This window comes from Silurus aristotelis, assembly GCF_946808225.1.
Source record: "Silurus aristotelis genome assembly, chromosome: 14".
NCBI classification, from domain to species: domain Eukaryota; kingdom Metazoa; phylum Chordata; class Actinopteri; order Siluriformes; family Siluridae; genus Silurus; species Silurus aristotelis.
In genome coordinates, this window is record NC_139587.1 from 14,232,037 (window position 1) to 14,251,535 (window position 19,499).

The following is a 19,499-nucleotide window of genomic DNA, read 5'->3' on the forward strand; positions in this document are numbered from 1 at the left end:
CCACCCACCAGTCACACTAATGCAGAGAGAGAGAGAGAGAGAGAGAGAGAGAGAGAGAGAGAGAGAGAGAGAGAGAGAGAGAGAGAGAGAAAGAGAGAGAGAGTTTTCTGAACAATCCATTTTTCCAAGTATTAGCATCTCATCCCATGGCCCGTCGAGCGTAAACAAGTATGCCTGACAAGCCAGTAATTCCAATTAATAATCTTATTCTGTGAACTTTGGCTTTGCCTCTTATGTATCAGGGTTCTTCTTTGTGTGGAAATAAAAGGGCACATTGTTTAAAGTAATTTAAACCATTGTGCCTGCTGCACAGCCACTTTTCCATTTAATAAGGACCATCAATAAATGTTCTTATTTTTGTATTTCAGTAATTACCACCATTTTACCAAGGTATTTTAATCTACATTGCATTATACATATTTATACCCCATGCAATGATTACGAGCTATTATAGTCATGCCCTGTTCAGACACACACCTGATCAGCGAGTTTTTTGTGCACAATTGCTTATTATATACAAAATGGCTGTCACCCTCAGAGAGCCACAGGCAGCATAGCTCAAGGGGAGTGATGGATCAGTTTAGCTTCCAACACTGTTCTCTAATGCTGGTACATTTAATGAGATTTTATGTTCCTGTTCATGTTTATATGAGGGAGGTGTGCACTCTCCAGACACAAAAGAGTGTGAATTATTCAGCCAATGATAATGGTACAAACCAGTACCAATATTTTTGGTATACAATAGCATTTATGGGAAAAGGAAATCTGCGTTTCTACAAGGTAAAATTATTTTATACAGGCACTTAAAAAAGGAGGGGGGGGGGTGCATGTGTGCACGCACGCATAAAACTACATTATTTGTATAACTAAAACCTACAGATATACATCATGCTGAGGTGAAGATCTTTCGTATTTTGTAAAAAGTCCTGAAATGACTGTCCCATGTCTAGACATTTTAAATTACACCACTTTTGCCAGCTCTCATTAAAGACTATGTAAAATGTCAGTGTTCCATTATTTCTTGTTCCTTTGTCCCATTTTGGTGCCACTTTTCCAGATCAATAGGCTGAGGGTCTTTAGTTCAATTTGCAATATTATTTCCTCCCCTCTCTCTCTCGCTCTCTTTCTCTCTCTCTCTCTTTCTCTGTCATTCTTCATATTGATTTTTAGTCTTTGACCTGTATAGCTGTGTGCATTAGCTAGGGTCAAGAGCTTCATCACCCATCCATGTAACAAGAAATCAGCTCATGCAGCATGGTCTGGTGCTCTGGACCGACCTTTGTGACTGACTTCATGGTGAAGAAACATTCAGAAACGTGTGCAAAATGTATCTGAACATAAAAGCTTACAACAAAACTGACTGTCTTGTTCATGTAAAGCTGAAGTCGTTCATTTTGTTCATGCTAGTTGACAACATAATAAATTGTACCTAATTCTGTAAAATTTTGTGATTTTATATCTCCATCTGGTGGTTGCTCTGGTATTTGTTAGCTAGTTGGCAATATTTTCTTGTATGGTGCAATAAAGCGACCTAAAATATGAAAATGTAAATTTTAATATTTCTTTGTAGTCATTTAATAAAAACATTAATTTACTCTTATGTAATAAAAGTCATGCATACATTTGTTTGTAATCAGAAATTATTTACTCTATTAAAAGAAAAAAAAAAACACACTTGATTATTTAATATTGCTTTTAGCTTTATTCAGAATAAATGTTGTCACAAAATGAAAGGTTTGATCATTTCTCAAAAAAACCTCCAAAAGCATTCAGAGTTCTCAGAGTAATCTCAGAGTTGACACTTGCTTGGTCATTTCGTATTAATCTAACTGAATTACATGTGTGATTCTGATTCTTATTGCTATGTAACATATATATATATATATATATATATATATATATATATATATATATATATATATATATATATATATATATATAGAGAGAGAGAGAGAGAGAGAGAGAGAGAGAGAGAGAGAGAGAGAGAGAGAGAGAGAGAGAGAGAGAGATTTTTTTTTTTTTTATCATTTAACTAGTCATAAAATCATGGAAAAAAAAAGTCCTTTTGGCAGATGACATGCACTATATGACAGAATTGCTGATTAACATCTAAGATTGCAGATTCATTTTGCATCCCTTTACCATATATCGGAGAAAAGAAAAATTCACAAAAACAAAAATTAAGCATGGCATATTAACAGTAAAAAAAAAAGACCTACGGTTATTTTTCATTCAATCGTATGTTTATGATCAAAATTCTTGTTGTTGTTCTTGTTGCCCTAATTATTATTATTATTATTATTATTATTATTATTATTATTATTAATTTAACTGCTAAATCATTTAATCTTATTACAAAGTACCAAGTTTACCGCAATTGTGCATCATACTTCTCTAGATTAAGACTTTAATCCAGACCCAAAGACAAACTTTTCAAAATGATGATAAGAAAAGAGAATTTCTGCCTAAAAGATTTAGTGTAGGACACAATGCCATGTTCCTTGGAAATCTAACACATTTACACAGTACTGATAGAGTTTATTGTTTGGGTTTTTTTTGTTATCTGGCATAATTTGTTCTCTTACTGATCAGCCTAAAGACAGAACAGAGTGCTGCAAATGTTCAAAATTGACACTTATCATGATATTAATTTGCCTCACAGAAATACCTTAATCACTGCTTAAATGAAGGTCTATTTGAAGTTCTGGGACAATGGATTTAGTATGCTCATGACAAGCAGTCTTATTCAGAATTATTCAGCAGCATTAAAACTTTACACTTTTGACATTTTGACAATTCAATTCTAATAAGAATGTCAATATCGTAAAGCACCTAAGAAATCAGGTGGCATCTCATTTTACAAAAGGTCTCATATATCATTTAGGGCTTGTGCAATAATAGATGTAGGTAAATTTTTATATTAACCAATATGTAAGCATCAGTATTTCCTTGTTGCTCTATTCCTGGATGTATTTGTACAGTGTATATAACATTTAGTTAATTAGAAATTTGTTTTTTCTTTCTAAATAGAAACAAATAAAACAGCAAAAAAAGAAAGACCTTCATTTGCCACCTCAGCCTTCTTATTGAACCAGCCACTTAAAAGTAAAAAGAAAAAAAAAAAAAAAAGAAAATGATCTGTTTTCTTAATGAACTGCTCAGCTAAACAACACCAGAAGCAAATCAATCAAAATGTATTTGGAAACTCAGTATACAAAAGCCATAACCCTTTTACACACACTAACCATTACAGCAAAAATTTGATTTTTCTCTAAGGCAGTATAAGAAAGACACAAATTGAGTGCATGTTTTTGTGTGTTTGTGCGTATTTCTGAGCGTGTGCAAACATGATTTTCTAACTTGATGAACACCAAATATGTAAATCTGCAGCTTTAATTAAAAAAAGCCAAAACAACCAAAAAGTTTCCTTTTGGTTTTTGTGGTTAAGGTTAGGTGCAGCCATACAGTAGAATTATTACATTAATAAGCTGCATTTTCAAAGATTTAAATGGAAGGTACTCTGTTTGTGTGTGTGTGTGTGTGTGTGTGTGTGTGTGTGTGTGTGTGTGTGTGTGTGTGTGTGTGTGCGTGCACGTGTTTTATCTCTGAGAAAAGTACTCCAGTACAATGCGCAGGTGTCCTAATCGGTCCTTCAGTGAGGTAAGGGACAGTACTGTAGTCTGGTAGGCTGGATCTAACTGCAGCACAGACAGCAGCCACCAGCACCAGGCCGGACCATCAGCAGATGCCTGCCAAAAAATACAAATAAACATATAACAACATATAAATTATGTCAGCATATGGGCTATGATAAATTAATATGTGTGAAATAACTTTTATGATCAGGGCACAACAAAGCAACAACAAAAACAAGACATTCCGGATTACAGCAGATTACATTTTTCGGACAAAAAAAAAGGCAAAAAATATAACAAGTGGCTATCTTACATTTAATACATTAGTAAGATTGAATTGAGATTTGCATAGTATTACATAATAATATAATATCTATATCATTTGCTTCTTAAGTATAGCTCTGTAAAAGCTGTATTTTTTCAGCAAAGACAAAAATAGACCTGCCATTCACGAGCCTCAAACATGGTTCCACTTGACCCACAAACCCTTAAAGCTAAAAGATACAAGGCATGCACTAACACCCTCAGGCCAGCCAGGAGAAGTTCATTCTTCCATTTGAGTTTCAGTAATGGTAGAGGAAATTCCTAGGATAGTCTGAACAGCTAAATGTGAAGGCAAGAACTACATCATTTAAATGAGTGCTAATAAAAGGAAATGTGTTGAGTGTATAAGAGTGTGTGTGTTCATGCATGAGTGTGTGCTCACCTGACGGGGATTTAGGTTATCAGTATTCCCAATATACCAAGACCAAGGCCTATTTGTACTAGCTTATGTGTTCGATTACATCTAAAAAAACACATCTGTAGGTCTCTCAGGGTAGGAAAAAAAATCTGTAAATGTATAAAATGTGCAGCAGAATGATGTTTTCATTTGGACTACAGATTTTTAACATTAGATGATGAACCAGCTGCCGAACACCGTTTTATCCACGCTATGATATTTTTTAATTTTGGTAGCATCATGAATAGAGGGACCTGAATACTGTCCACAATCATAGTTAAAACAGATACATTTACCAAAATTGAGCTAATCAAATGCTCTAAAAGTGGGAAAGCCATACAAAAATAATAAACGTATAAAGAATACCGTAGAGTCAAATGACAATTGAAGCATATTTTAGTTCTTTTCATTAAATACAAATTCTTCCCGTTTAATCAACTTTAAAATCCTATTAAAAGAATTAATGACTATTTGAGAGAACTAACCTGATTATATGGGTTAGGGTGATCTAAAATGGGAAAGAAATTTTTATTGTGCACACTCTTAGGCATGCGTGTTCAAACCTGAATGTTATCTTCTCTCTCAGGCATGTCTCCATACTGGCGGTTGATCTGCTCCCGGATGCGGCTGTTGAGTCTTTGGTACCACTCCCTGGCCTGCTGATACACACTGTCATGGAGGCGCTGCAGCATTTCAAGCTCAGCATCATGTGCCTATATTTAGTACACAAAAATGTACATATTATACACATTATAACAGCAACCAGATCCCTCAAATATTTTTCTCTCTCCAGTAATTATCAACAATTCAGCTCAAAAGTCATGAATAATACATTTTCTTTATTTATAATTTTAAATTATAAATTCAAATTAAATCTGACTAAATGACAGCTTGTGGTGTATTAGCTGGATTCTAATTTAAGGTGAGATGTTAAACATTATAAACCTTATGGTCTTGGAGGTACTCAATGTCAGCTGTTTGGTAGCCGTCCCGCTGGCCTCTCCGGAGCACACGGAATCGGCTTCCTCCCACTGTTTCCACATAAGAACGGCCATCAGGAAGCACATTCTGGTCCAGAATCTCCAGCATGCATCCATAATCTGCAAACCTGGGTCATCCCACATATTCAGCAACACAGACATGTAGTACTGACATGTTATTTTGTATTGACCTAATTTCAATTGTTATTGCATTTGCATTTACTTTTATAAAAAAAAAAAAAAAATAGAAAAGATAATACAGAATTTAAATGACAGTTCTGATCTAAAAGGGAAAAGTTTAAAATATAACATTTTAAATAAAATCAAATGTACAAAATTTAGTCCACCAAAAAAATTGTGTATGTGTGTCATAATCAGCAAACATGGCAAATTATACTTATCAAGTTAATCATGTTAAAGCAAACTGTCCGTGTCGCTGTCTGTCTCTGTTTAAATCTGGTCCTTACCCTTTGCCATGCTCATAGCTGCACATGCCAAATTTCTTGGTGCCGGTCTCTATACATCGGCGCATCATCAGCCTGTAGCGTGGTTCAAATACATGCAGTGGGCACGGGATTCCAGGGTAGGCCACAGTACAGACAAAGATTGGGATGTCTTTGGTCAAACTACAAGGGAAAATGTTGGAATAAAATGTTTAGCGCACTCTCTCTCTCTCTCTCTCTCTCTCTCTCTCTCTCTCACAAAAGTGGGTACACCCCTCACATTTCAGCAACCATTTTTGTATATCTTCTCAATGGACAATTCTATAAAAAATAAACTTGGATATATATTTTAGAGTAGCCAAGGTGCAGCTTGTATAGCAGTATAGATTTACTGTCCTCTAAAAAAAACATACATCCATTATTGTCAAAATAGCTGGCAACAAAAGTGATAACAGCTGTACATCGTGTAACCATGCGAAGCAACATTCTGCCTATTCATCATGTTTATGTTTTTGTCTGCTTCACGGGACAAAATGTACATAAAAATATGTGTATCTTGTATTAGAGCAGTTAAAATTTGGTGCTTTGAGTACAATTCTCTCATACTGACCACTGGATGTTTAACATGACACCTCATGGCAAAAAACTCTCTCAGGATTTAAAAATTAGAATTGCTGCTCTCCACAAAGATGGCCTAGGCTATAAGAAGATCAGTAACGCCCTGATACTGAGTCACAGTACAGTGGCCAGGGTCATACAGACGTTTTTCATTATGAGTATACATTAAGTAGGAAAAAAAGAAAATCAATGCAATATAACAAAATTGAAATAAGTGAAGCATTGTATACACACACACACACACACACACACACACACACACACACACACAAAAACACACATATACATATATATGAGCTGCAATGGGCTGAAATTTTAACAGGGGTATGTTTAGTTGTGCTGTCTGACTCACTTAGAAAGCTCAGCCATCTCAGCATCATGCACCTGTTTCCTTTCAGCCAGCTGCTGGGGGAAGAGGCGGGTCATAATCTCCTGCAGCACGACCGTGGGGTTGTACTTCCTATTCTTGAAAAACTAAAACACGAAGAGATAAAATTTTATGTTCTACAATAATAAATGAAGGATTGGTAATGCACATAAACAAAGTTTGTTTTAAAGGCACTTTACTCTAGCTTTAAAAAAGATACAGTAAAAAGTGGTTTAAGGACATATTAGAACATAAACGTAAAACAAATCAAAAACAGGGTAGGATAGGATATCATGTTGTGGTAAAAACTTTATTAACTTTAAAAGCATGGCTTTCATACAAACTCACTTCCTGCAGTGCTTGTTTACAGAGTGGACAGCAGAGATTATGGTCGAGACTTCTCTCAATACAGTTCTTGCAGAATGTGTGGCCGCATGGTGTTGTAACCGGATCATAGAACAGCCTGAGGGGTGATGACCAATAGAAAAATAGATGTAAGTACTGTCTGCGTCATAGCAAATATATTTAAAACAGCACTAGGCAGTATCAATAAAACATAATAAAACTTGAATATTCACTCATATGTGATAATACTACTATTGACATTATGACTGCAGTGAAATAATAATTTACTATCCAATGCCAAGACACTGCACTACTAATGGAATTAATTCTATAGAACAGTGTATTTTGGAATATAACTGCGCTGACCTGATGCAGAGGGGGCACTCAAAGTCAGACACAGTCAGGGGGGACATCTCCCGGTCTACTATAAATGGCAGGAACACCAGAAATACAAGAACTCTGATCAACAATAAGCTATGTGCAGATCTATGAAATTATTTGCTTATTTTCTGCACAGAAAAAAAACAGTGCCTTATTAATGCCAACTGCAGATTGACAGAGCAGAGCAATTAAAGATTTGCTATCATCCCACCTCTCATTGGTACATCCTCCTTCTTTATCATCAGCTCTTCACTCTCCTGGGCTGTGGAAAAGAAAGACTCAGGCTGGCGAAAGCTTAAGCAGCACTCGGTTGTACTGGAGTTGTGCTTGATTTTGGATGTAGTCTGCTAAAAATAGGAAGGAATATATCAAGGCTAATTGAAATGTATTGTTATGTGACACTGCCTAGGATAAAACTAACTAAAGCAAACTTGTTTACACGCATAACCATGTTTAGTTAAAAGTTTTTTTTAATTTTTTTTTATGGCATATTATCTTGCCAATAGAAGAATGATAAATACAGCAAAACCGGCAGTAAGTTACAATACATTAATATCGAAATTGTACAAAAGCAATCAGGCCCCTTTACCTGTTCACAATTTAACTTTACGTCCACATGGTTCCAGGGTAACTTCAGGCCATTAGTGGGTAGAGAACCTGATTTATTATTTTGAGAACTGCAGTCTCGAAGGTAGTCGTCCACAATTTGTAGGATCTGGGGAACCTCCTCTGGTGTGGCCATACCCTCCATCTCCAAGATCTGAACATCCACCAAAGAAAGCCAGCATAACTCAAAGACAAATGTTTTGCTACAGGTATTATAAAGCCCACTCATACTTCATTCCTCAGGCATCCTCTCACCATCCAGAATAATATAAAACAATCTGGTTTAAAACTCCACTGCCATCTCTCCTAAACACATCTACCAGTGTGTCATCTGGGCCAACCAACTTTCCACTTCCTCCTTACTAATCCTATCCACTTCCTGCTTCACCATCTCCACATTATCTCTAACATTCCAGCTCGGTCCCTCTGCCTGGCCAATGGGTACAAATCCTTTTCTCCTTTCTTAGTGTACTTCTCATACACATTATGATAACGAGTAATGAGTTTAATGTTCAAGTTGGTACACTCCGTGTTTCCATCAGAGTGTTTAACACCCATACCTTTCTAATTTGGTTCTTAGCAGCAGCAAACTCAGGTTGTTCTTTCAGACAGTGATGGAACTGCATGAGAGCTTCAGTCAGTCTCCCCATCTCCAGCAGCACATTCCCTTTCCGGAAATAAGCCTAACCATGCAGGAAAACGGTCACAAGAGGGCAGACAAGCACGGCTTTACAGAGCAACGTAACACATGTAAAACGTTTTCGTATTATATCACAGTATGGCATAATTGAAGCACACCTCGACATAAAGAAATGAGGAATTAAAGGCCTGTGATGACAGGCTACTCATCTTTTTTTTTCTTTTTTTTTTTTATTATTATAAAATAATTATGCTGAAAATAAATTCTGACAATCTTTCATTGACTGTTGTACTAATACATACATTATGTACAGTAGTGATAATTATCATAATTATGCTTCTCATTTCCAATTCATTTTCAAGCTCTCCTAACCGCTATAAAACAGTGAACAGTTTTCACAAGTAAAATGAGGCACACCACACTACTGCTTGTAACAAGGGTAGAATTGAAGATCTATGGGATATAAATAATGGTTTTATTCAAATCAAGACATAAAAACCCTCAGATGCTGGTTTTACATGTTTAAGTCGACTTGTTTTTTTCTGACAGCCAGAAACAGGACAAATATTTGAGTGCTTCATGTGATCTTTTCAATCCAAAAAACGCTCCAAAGGTCAATGTGAGTGGGTGAGGCTAGCCAGCTGTTTAGTGCATGGGTCGGTAAATATTAATGCCTTAGTTTCTGTGACGTCGCAGAAACAAGACTTTTAAACTAAGTTGCTTTTCCGTCCGTCTCTAGGTGCTGGAGGCATTAACTCTTTAACTGACACATCTGAAGAATGAGTGGTTGAATGTTTCAAACTCAATATGTATACAAACTACATTGTATTTCTATAATTTGGATTACCGTGAAAATAAAATCACCAGAAGGTAATATGCAATTGTACTTTCAGCCTTTAGCAAATGTTAAAGGTACTAAAAGGCTGATATACTGTATAAGCTTCTTCTAAAACAACAACCCAAAGAACAATTCCGACTGAGAGAATTACCTCAGCCCAGTTGGGTCTGGCAGAGCACAATTCTTCCAGGTCTTGGAGAGCTTTGGAAAAGCACTGAAGCCCCATGTTGGCCTCTGCTCTCCACGTTTTCAGACTCAAATCATCAGGAGCTGAATAAATGAGAGGGACAACGAGAAAATTCTGTTTAGTTGTTTTTAGTTTGGTCTGTTAAACGTTATTTAATCTGACAACAGGGGCCTACAGGCACACTTAACGAGTTCCTCTCACAGAAACGGAGCAACTGTTTTGCTGACAGAAGAGAAAAACTGCTGCCAAACCACAACACACCCCTTCTTTTATTGGATTAAGGTGGATTGTGTAAGCAATCTATATAACAGAGCTCATTGTAACTGTCCAGGAGTTTTGGGTTTAGAAACATAGATACACACAATTACACAAGAGTGTTTAAAATAGCAAGTATGTATACATTTTATGTATACACCATGGCAGAAAAAAAACGAGCCAAGCTTAAAATAGCCAATTATGAAGCTTTAATGATATTAACAACAAAGCAAAAATTAAACAAATGGATAAGGCAAATTAGTATGGAAAATATTCCCTTGTTCATTTCATGTTGAAACCTTAATAATGTTTTTTTTTTCATCTTTTTCCATTTTATTTTATTTTTGCATACAAGAACATTATATAAATTCATTTTACTGCTTTGGGATTTTCCCCCCAAACAGTTCACATCAGCAAAAGTAAATCTGCCAATGGTGAATAATAATCTCAGAATCCATTAAATCTTGCTCATTTCAGATGGACATGCTCCATTTTTTTTCTGCCTTAGAGTATACATAAGAACAAACCCGATGTTGCAAAACAAGATTACACAAGCAACAAAATACACAGAATACAGAACATGTAGAGCCCTGTTTGGAATTGGATAACAAAACAGGCTTTGCATAAGTGTAAGATACAATATAAACCTCCTTTGAATGTTTGTTATGTATGTATGCATAATAATCAGCATACAACCATTATGACCCTACCCACAATATATACAGGAAATAATTAAAGAAACAAACTATTACAAACTATTTAGGTTTTATTTATATTAGTGTTATGTCACTAAGCCCGGATAAATTGGGGAGGGTTGCGTTAGGAAGGGCATCCAGCGTAAAACATGTGCCAAATCAAACGTGCGGAGGATCCGCTGTGGCGACCCCTAACGGGAGAAGCCGAAAAGAAAGTTTAGTGTTATGTCACTTATTTTGAGGTTCCCTGGTGGTCTAGTGTTTAGGATGCGGCGCTCTCACCACTGCGCCCGGGTTCGATCCCCAGTCAGGAAACCAACCCCAGCCATTAGGGTTGCACAAGCCAGTGCACCCAAGCTTGGATAAATTGGGGAGGGTTGCGTTAGGAAGGGCATCCAGCGTAAAAACATGTGCCAAATCAAACATGCGGATCATAAATACGGATGAGGCGCTGTGGCGACCCCTAATGGGAGAAGCCAAAAGAAAGTTTAGTGTTATGTCACTTATTTTGCACTACTTGAATAACTGCTAAATGGGGGGCCTGAATTACTTATTTATTTACATTTTGGTCATTTTTAGACTCAAAAATTGAAACAATAATCGAGGGAAACAAAACAATCTAAGATACATGCCCAACGTTATTAATATTTATATTTAACTAGAAATAGTAAAATTTGCCACTTTAGTTTAGTAATGAATGTGCTACACTTACACACTGCAATCAAGCCATTTTAAAGCATTGTCCCATAATGATGGAATACATTTTTTCCCAAAACAAAAAGGTGAAGGTCACCTGATTCGGATGTGAATTCCTTAGTTTATATTCAGTATTTTATTTGATCTCACTTTGTTAAACAATAATTACCAAATTTTCTAAATATATACTGACAGTCTAAATAGTCTTAATATATACTAGTCTAGTCTAGTCTATATATATACAAACTACACACATATGGTAGTTATAAAAAAAAGATAAAAAAAGTTACAATAACTTCAGTATAAAGACAAGGTCCGAGAACACTGCTTTGCTGTAGCAACGAATTTGTTTACATTTTACTGTTGTTTATTTTTCTGTGAAAAAATATCCAACCACAGTCTTCATGTTTAATTTTAATCAGCTTAAAAAAGTCCTTTTGAACTCATATTCTGTGCTGTTATTCCTACCTAGGAAGAACCTACCTATCCATTTTTTTTTACTCTCGATGTATAAAATGAATCAGCTGACTTTTTTCTAACATAGAAACAACCATGGATAAAAACCTACAAATTTGAATTAACACCTTTTAAAACATTTTGTAACACTCCAAACTTCTTCTTCTTCAGATTCATAAATAACCTGCCTGATTTATCTCAGTTTCACATTAAACCCATAACTGCTGATCATCTTGATGAGATGGCGAACAACATAGACCTTATCCTCACTAGCACTTTAGACACTGTTGCCCCCATCCGGTTAAAAAAGGTTCGAGAACAAGCACCTGCACCTTGGTATAATAGTCATACGCATGCCCTAAAGAGAACAACACGTAATCTGGAGAGAAAATGGAGGAAAACTAAATTGAAGGTATTTAGAATTGCATATAAAGACAGTATGCTTAGATACAGACAGGCGCTAAAAGCTGCTAGAGCTAAACACCTGAGCAAACTCATAGAAAATAACAAAAACAATCCCAGGTTCCTTTTCAGTACAGTCGCTAAATTAACAACAAATCAGGGATCTGAAAAATGTGTTCCATCACAGTTTAGTAGTGAAGACTTTATGAATTTCTTCACTGAAAAAATAGATAACATTAGAAAAACAATTGTGGCAGTTCAACCTCTGACAGCATCTCCCGACACAATCGTACTTACAACCCCACAACTACACTGTTTTACATGTATAGGACAGGAAGAGCTGTATGATGCTATTATGAAAGCTAAATCAACAACATGTCAGTTAGATCCAATTCCCACTAAACTACTGAAGGAAGTGTTATATACAGCTGGTGAGCCTCTTCTCAATATTATTAACTCCTCACTATCGTTAGGTCATGTCCCTAAATCCCTCAAGTTAGCAGTTATTAAGCCCCTCATTAAAAAACCTAATCTGGATCCAAACACGCTATCGAATTACAGACCAATTTCAAATCTCCCATTTATGTCTAAGATTTTAGAAAAGATTGTCGCTGCCCAGTTATGTAACCACTTGCAGGAGAACAATATCTTTGAAGAGTTTCAGTCAGGTTTTAGGCCCCATCATAGCACAGAAACTGCTCTAGTTAAAATCACTAACGACCTGTTTTTAGCTTCAGACCAAGGCTACATCTCCCTATTAGTTTTACTAGATCTTAGTGCTGCGATCGACACTATAGATCATGATCTTCTCCTCGATCGCTTACAGAATTACATTGGTATTCAGGGACAGGCATTAAGCTGGTTTAAATCCTACCTGTCCAATCGTTACCATTTCGTAGATTTAAATGGAGAGCTATCCAGGATAATGCTAGTAAATTATGGCATGCCACAAGGGTCAGTTCTAGGACCCCTGCTTTTTACAATATACATGCTTCCATTAGGAAATATTATTAGAAGGCATGGAATTAGCTTCCATTGTTATGCTGATGATACCCAGCTATATATTTCATCCAAACCAGGCGATACAGCTCAATTAGCTCGCATAACTGAGTGTGTTGAAGAAATAAGAGATTGGATGACCCATAACTTTCTGCTATTAAATTCTGATAAAACGGAGATTTTGCTCATCGGCCCAAAAAATAGTACACAGAAGCTCCAGCATCTCAGCCTGCATTTAGACGGTTGTTCTGTAACTACTAGTTCAACGGTAAAAGACCTGGGAGTTATTTTAGACAGCAACTTATCTTTTAAAAATCACATCAATCAAGTTACAAAAACAGCCTTCTTTCACCTTAGAAATATTTCTAAGCTAAGAAATATGTTATCTATATCTGATGCAGAGAAGCTCGTCCATGCGTTTATGACCTCTAGAATAGACTACTGTAATGCATTACTAGGTGGATGTCCTGCATCATTAATAAACAAGCTTCAGTTAGTTCAGAATGCCGCAGCAAGAGTTCTTACTAGGTCAAGAAAATACGATCATATAACCCCAATCTTATCGTCCCTACATTGGCTTCCTATTAAGTTTCGAATAGACTACAAACTACTGCTACTCACTTATAAAGCACTAAATGGTTTGGCTCCCATGTATCTATCCAGTCTTTTAACACGCTACAATCCGTCACGCTCCCTGAGATCTCAAAACTCTGGGCTTCTAGTAGTTCCTAGAATAGCAAAGTCCACTAAAGGCGGTAGAGCATTTTCACATTTAGCTCCTAAACTCTGGAATAGTCTTCCTGACAGTGTTCGGGGTTCAGATACACTCTCCCAGTTTAAGTGTAGATTAAAAACATATCTTTTTAGCAAAGCCTACACATAACACACATCACACACATCACATCACAACCTTGTGCTCCAGAATATATGATTACATGCACATTATCAACTTGTGCTGTTAATATCATGAACAGCAGCTACGCTAATTCCTCTCCACTGCTTCTCTTTCTCTCCCCATCCCGAGGCATCCTGAGGTTTGGCCAGCTCCAGTCACGTCCCACCTCGTGAAGATTATGGACCTATGGATGATCATGGAGAAGTAGATGCCGAGTGTTTAAAGGCCCTGGCATGGAGAAGCTGATGCTGGATCTATGATGATCACAAATTGTTCTGTATTGTTGAAAGATTTATGACCAAACTCTTGATGTCACCCATATGAGGATGGGTTCCCCTTTGAGTCTGGTTCCTCTCAAGGTTTCTTCCTCATATCATCTAAGGGAGTTTTTCCTTGCCACTGTCGCCACGGCTTGCTCATCAGGGACAAACGCACACCATTCACCTTCACTGTTGTTTTCTGTAAAGCTGCTTTGAGACAATGTCTGTTGTGAAAAGCGCTATACAAATAAACTTGACTTGACTTGACTTGACTTCTTCTTCTTTTGGCTGCTCCCATTAGGGGTCGCCACAGCGGATCATCTGTCTCCATACCACCCTGTCCTCTACATCTGCCTCTTTCACACCAACTACCTGCATGTCTTCCCTCACCACATCCATGAACCTCCTTCTTGGCCTTCTTCTCTTCCTTCTACCTGGTGGCTCCATCCTCAGCATTCTTCTACTAATATAATTCATGTCCCTCCTCTGCACATGTCCAAACCATCTCAATCTCGCCTCCCTCACCTTTTCACCAAAACATCCTACATGCGCTGTCCCTCTAATAAACTCATTTCTAATCTTGTCCATCCTCGTCACTCCCAACGAAAACCTTAACATCTTCGGCTCTGCTACCTCCAGCTCCACCTCCTGTCTTTTACTCAATGCCACTGTCTCTAAACCATACAACATCGCAGGTCTCACCACAGTCCTATAAACTTTCACTTTCATTCTTGCAGATACCCTACTATCACAAATCACTCCTGTCACTCTTCTCCACCCACTCCACCCTGCCTGCACTCTTTTCTTCACTTCTCTAACACACTCTCCATTACTTTGCACTGTTGACCCCAGGTACCTGAACTCCTCCACCTTCTCCACCTCTTCTCCCTGCAACCGCACCCCTTCACTGCCCTCCCTCTCATTCACACACACTATGTACTCTGTCTTACTCCTACTGACTTTCATTCCCCTTCTCTCCAGCGCATACCTCCACCTTTCCAGGCTCTTCTCCACCTGCTCCCTACTCTCACCACAAATCACAATATCATCCGCAAACATCATAGTCCAGGGAGACTCCTGTCTGACCTCGTCCGTCAACCTGTCCATCACCACTGCAAACAGGAAAGGGCTCACCTTCCTCCACTCTTATACGTCACCCTATGATCCTCCTTGTTCTTAAAATACGTGTTCACCACTGCCATTTCCATCCTTTTAGCAAAATCTACCACCATCTGCCCTTTCACATTCCTCTCCTTAAAACCATACCTACCCATCACCTCCTAATCACCTCTGTTCCCTTCACCTACATGCCCATTAAAGTCTGCCCCAATCATCAATCGTTCTTTCCTAGGTACGCCATCTACCACTTCATCTAATTCACTCCAGAATCTTTCCTTCTCCTCCATCTCACAGCCAACCTGTGGAGCATAGGCACTGATGACATTTATCATCATCCCTTCAACTTCCACCTTCACGATCATCACCCTATCAGAAACTCTCTTCACCTCCACTATACTCTTACTGTACGCTTCCTTCAGAATCACCCCTACACCATTTCTCTTTCTATCCACACCATGATAAAATAGTTTAAACCCACCTCCAATGTTCCTGGCCTTACTCCGTTTCCACTTGGTCTCCTAAACACACAACATATCTACCTTTCTCCTCTCCATCATATCAGCTACCTCTCTCCCTTTACCCGTCATAGTACCAACATTTAAAGTACCAACCCGAACCCGACGTCTTCCTCCTCTCCTTCTCCTCCTTCGGCCAACAGTAGCCCAATTTCCACCGGTACCCTGTCGGCTAACGATAACTGTGGCAGTCGTTGTTAACCCGGGCCTCGACCGATCCGGTATGAAATTCTAATTTGTGATCCACATATTTGATTTGGCACATGTTTTATGCTGGATGCCCTTCCTAACGCAACCCTCCCCATTTACCCGGGCTTGGGACCGGCACTAAGAGTGCACTGGCTTGTGCATCCATAATGGCTGGGTTAATTTGTAACACTCCAAACAATAGACCAAAATAGACCAATCTAAAGCAGTTAAAGCATAAATACACAAAATATTGTCTTCCTCAGCAAATTTATTAAATCTCTGAAATAAACATCTAGATAAATGTGTTAAGATCTGCAGATTACCTGCTGCTTTTCTTAACTGTTTTTTGTACAATACTTTCCATTCTGGCAATCAGTAAACAGCAACTTCATGATAAATAAAAAATAGACTTCATGATAAAACGAATTAATCCACATAGAACACAGTTATCAAAGGGATTGCACCAGTTGAGGATGGGTTCCCTTTTGAGTCTGGTTACTTTAACATTTTCTTCATCATATCAACAAAGGGAGCTTTTTCTCTTTAACTTATGTCTAAATAAATTTAAATGGCTATCATCGGTTTATTTAATTATGTATCTTTGGCCCTTGTTCTACAAATAAAATAGAATTGAATTAAATATCAATACACTAACTCAGAGTGTGTCAATATCTGTAAAAGAGCTTAGCAGTGGCTATAAAGAGGGTTTTAAAGCACTTTCTTTCTTTTGTTCTAATAGAAGGCCTGAAAAAAAAAGTCACTGGAGGAGTGTGTCGGTTTTCAAGCATATTATCCATTTTCTACGTCCCTCTTTTTTTCTTTTTGGGGGCACAGTGTACACTTTACTGCTTGCATGGCAAAATCTGCACTCAAACACAGATGGTTTGAAGGCCGTTTTTAAACAGCTGTGGTGTCACTTTCACAAGCTGGAACAGATCTGGGCCATATAAAATGTGCTAAAGTATTCTCTTATCTGTAATTTCTCTCACCGGACATAATAATTTTACAGCACATCTCAGCAAGCCAGATAATGGTGTAGCAAATCAGATATACTGTATACTATAATGAAGGGTAGATTAAGCCTGCATATGCAGCATCATTAATAAAACATTTTGATTAGAGCTCTTTCAATTGAATATTTAAGTACTGCTAATATACATATGCCTTAAATTAAATTCTATGCTTGAATTAATAATAGTATCATACCATAAGGAACTGACAAGAACACTGAATTCTAAGATAAATAACTATTATCTAGTCAGCTTAGTTATTTTACTTACAGAATACAATGTAATGAATGGCTTGTGAACATCTATACCAAACAAAGCCAAATGCAGATAGACTTACGATGGCCAAGTTGATAACCATGGACGTGAGTTGTCCACTGAAGAAATGATTGGCATTCGAAACCATGTAAAAGCAACTGAATTTGCCACTGGTGGACCCCAATCACTGTGTAGAAGTGTACAAACATCCCAAAGTTGATCCAGAGAAATGGGGTTCATCTAAACTAAATCGCTTTGGGGCATACTGTGTAGATTAGTATGATTTTTTTTTAAGCATTTGAAAAATCTGAATGTACTGTACCTGGATACATACATAATTTGCAAAAGGTGCTAGACAGACAGACAGACAGACAGACAGACAGACAGACAGACAGACAGACAGACAGACAGACAGACAGACAGACAGATAGATAGATAGATAGATAGATAGATAGATAGATAGATAGATAGATAGATGCCATGACCCCCTTACCTGCTTCTATCCTCTCTTCAGCCATACGTAGTGCTTTGGTAAACTCTTGAGCTCTTAACATTTCCTGTATTTCGCAGGTCGCCTTGGTTTCCTCGGGACAATATTTCTCAATAATACAGAAGAGCAGAACGTTGTTTTTTGTGTTCTTTGCGTCCCTCTGCTTTAGTCTCTCCATGCAGGTTGGGCATCTGGACGGCACACACGTCCCCACAATGCACCGGCGGCAGAAACTGTGACCGCAACTCATCGTCACCGGTTCATACAGAAGAAACAGGCATATGGGACACTCCAGATGCTCCATGTCACACTGATTTTCCGTGTAAACGCGACGCGAAATACAGCTGCCTACAGTCGTTTATAACAAAAGCTTTGAGGGAGGAGAAGCGGGTGCGGCGAGCTGGGGAAGGTGAAGTGTCAGTTCAGGCAGCAGCTGTGATATACTTACATGAGCTTCTCGAAAATCGTGCCGAAACTAAACATCGAGATTTTTTTTTTAAACAATAAAATAATCCGGTTGCAGAAAATTCGATGCAGTTCACATCTCGGTCTTTATTGGAGAAACAAAACGGGAGCGCTTTCCGGTGTTGTGCATGATAAATAGGTTCTCACCGCTTCGGTCGTAGAGACGCTGTTTTACCTTTGTTCCATCCGATTTTAGTCGATCAGCTCTGCTTTTTGTCTGAATATTTTATGACAAAGTGTACAGCTTTTCTGTTCCCTGTGTCTAATCGCACTTACAGTAAGTTCCGAGCTCTGTTCTGACGCCGTAAGTTACATAAATAAAACCACGTGACGGAGCGGCACGGCTCCTATTGGCTACGGACCTACTGTGGTTTCATAACCAGGGTTTTTCATAACATGGTTTAATAAGGTTCACAACGCCGTGTAACGAGTTTTATTGGAGGAATATAATCTTATATAATTACTATATATAAAATTACTATTATCACTATCATAAATGTAAATTTGTAATGTGTCTTCTTTCTTTGCTTTCATTTTATTACGTCCTTTAATAAATGCCATTGGCTACTGAGAGGATTCACAGTAATTATTTATATGTATAATATATATCTATAAAGAGAGAGAGAGAGAGAGAGAGAGAGAGAGAGAGAGAGAGAGAGAGAGAGAGAGAGGGGGGGGGGGATGGGTGTAAAAAATCGATTTCCTCTTTTAAAGGTCTTGTAAGTTTTTATCAACCACCAAATGTAACACTTGTAATCTGATTAACTTCAAACCTTCCATCTACTTTATTTTGTCATAAAAATATTAAACTACTTAAATGAGAGTTCAAGTCTTCATGGCAATCTTTAGTGCTTCAGTTGAAAGTCACTGTCCTAATACATATGGGCCTGTCTCATGTATACAGTATATACAGTACAATTTTCAGCTTTGCCTAACACCCGGTTGTGTTATGTTTAGACGGAGACCTGGAGAGGCCTACAACCCACAGTGTCGTGCACCAACTGTAAAATATAAAGGAGGGTCAGTGATAATCTGTG

General features: G+C 37.7%; 1 protein-coding gene across 3 annotated transcripts; it reads right to left on the minus strand.

The window, feature by feature from the left end:
• Positions 1-3,178: 3,178 nt before the first annotated feature.
• On the minus strand, positions 3,179-18,789 carry lonrf4 (LON peptidase N-terminal domain and ring finger 4). 3 transcript variants are annotated; one of them, XM_083560337.1, is made up of 12 exons: positions 18,001-18,789; positions 9,726-9,844; positions 8,657-8,779; positions 8,080-8,250; positions 7,702-7,834; positions 7,476-7,533; positions 7,113-7,227; positions 6,750-6,871; positions 5,804-5,962; positions 5,302-5,464; positions 4,920-5,069; positions 3,179-3,749 (listed from the first exon to the last, which is right to left on the minus strand). In XM_083560337.1, the coding sequence occupies exons 1-12, from the start codon at positions 18,299-18,301 to the stop codon at positions 3,600-3,602; spliced, it is 1,764 nt and encodes a 587-aa protein (XP_083416463.1). In that variant the 5' UTR covers positions 18,302-18,789; the 3' UTR covers positions 3,179-3,599. The 3 variants fall into 3 exon arrangements, with proteins under 3 accessions (XP_083416463.1, XP_083416464.1, XP_083416462.1); XM_083560338.1 differs by having other exon boundaries at positions 7,476-7,530; positions 7,702-7,837; XM_083560336.1 differs by having other exon boundaries at positions 7,702-7,837.
• Positions 18,790-19,499: the final 710 nt, after the last annotated feature.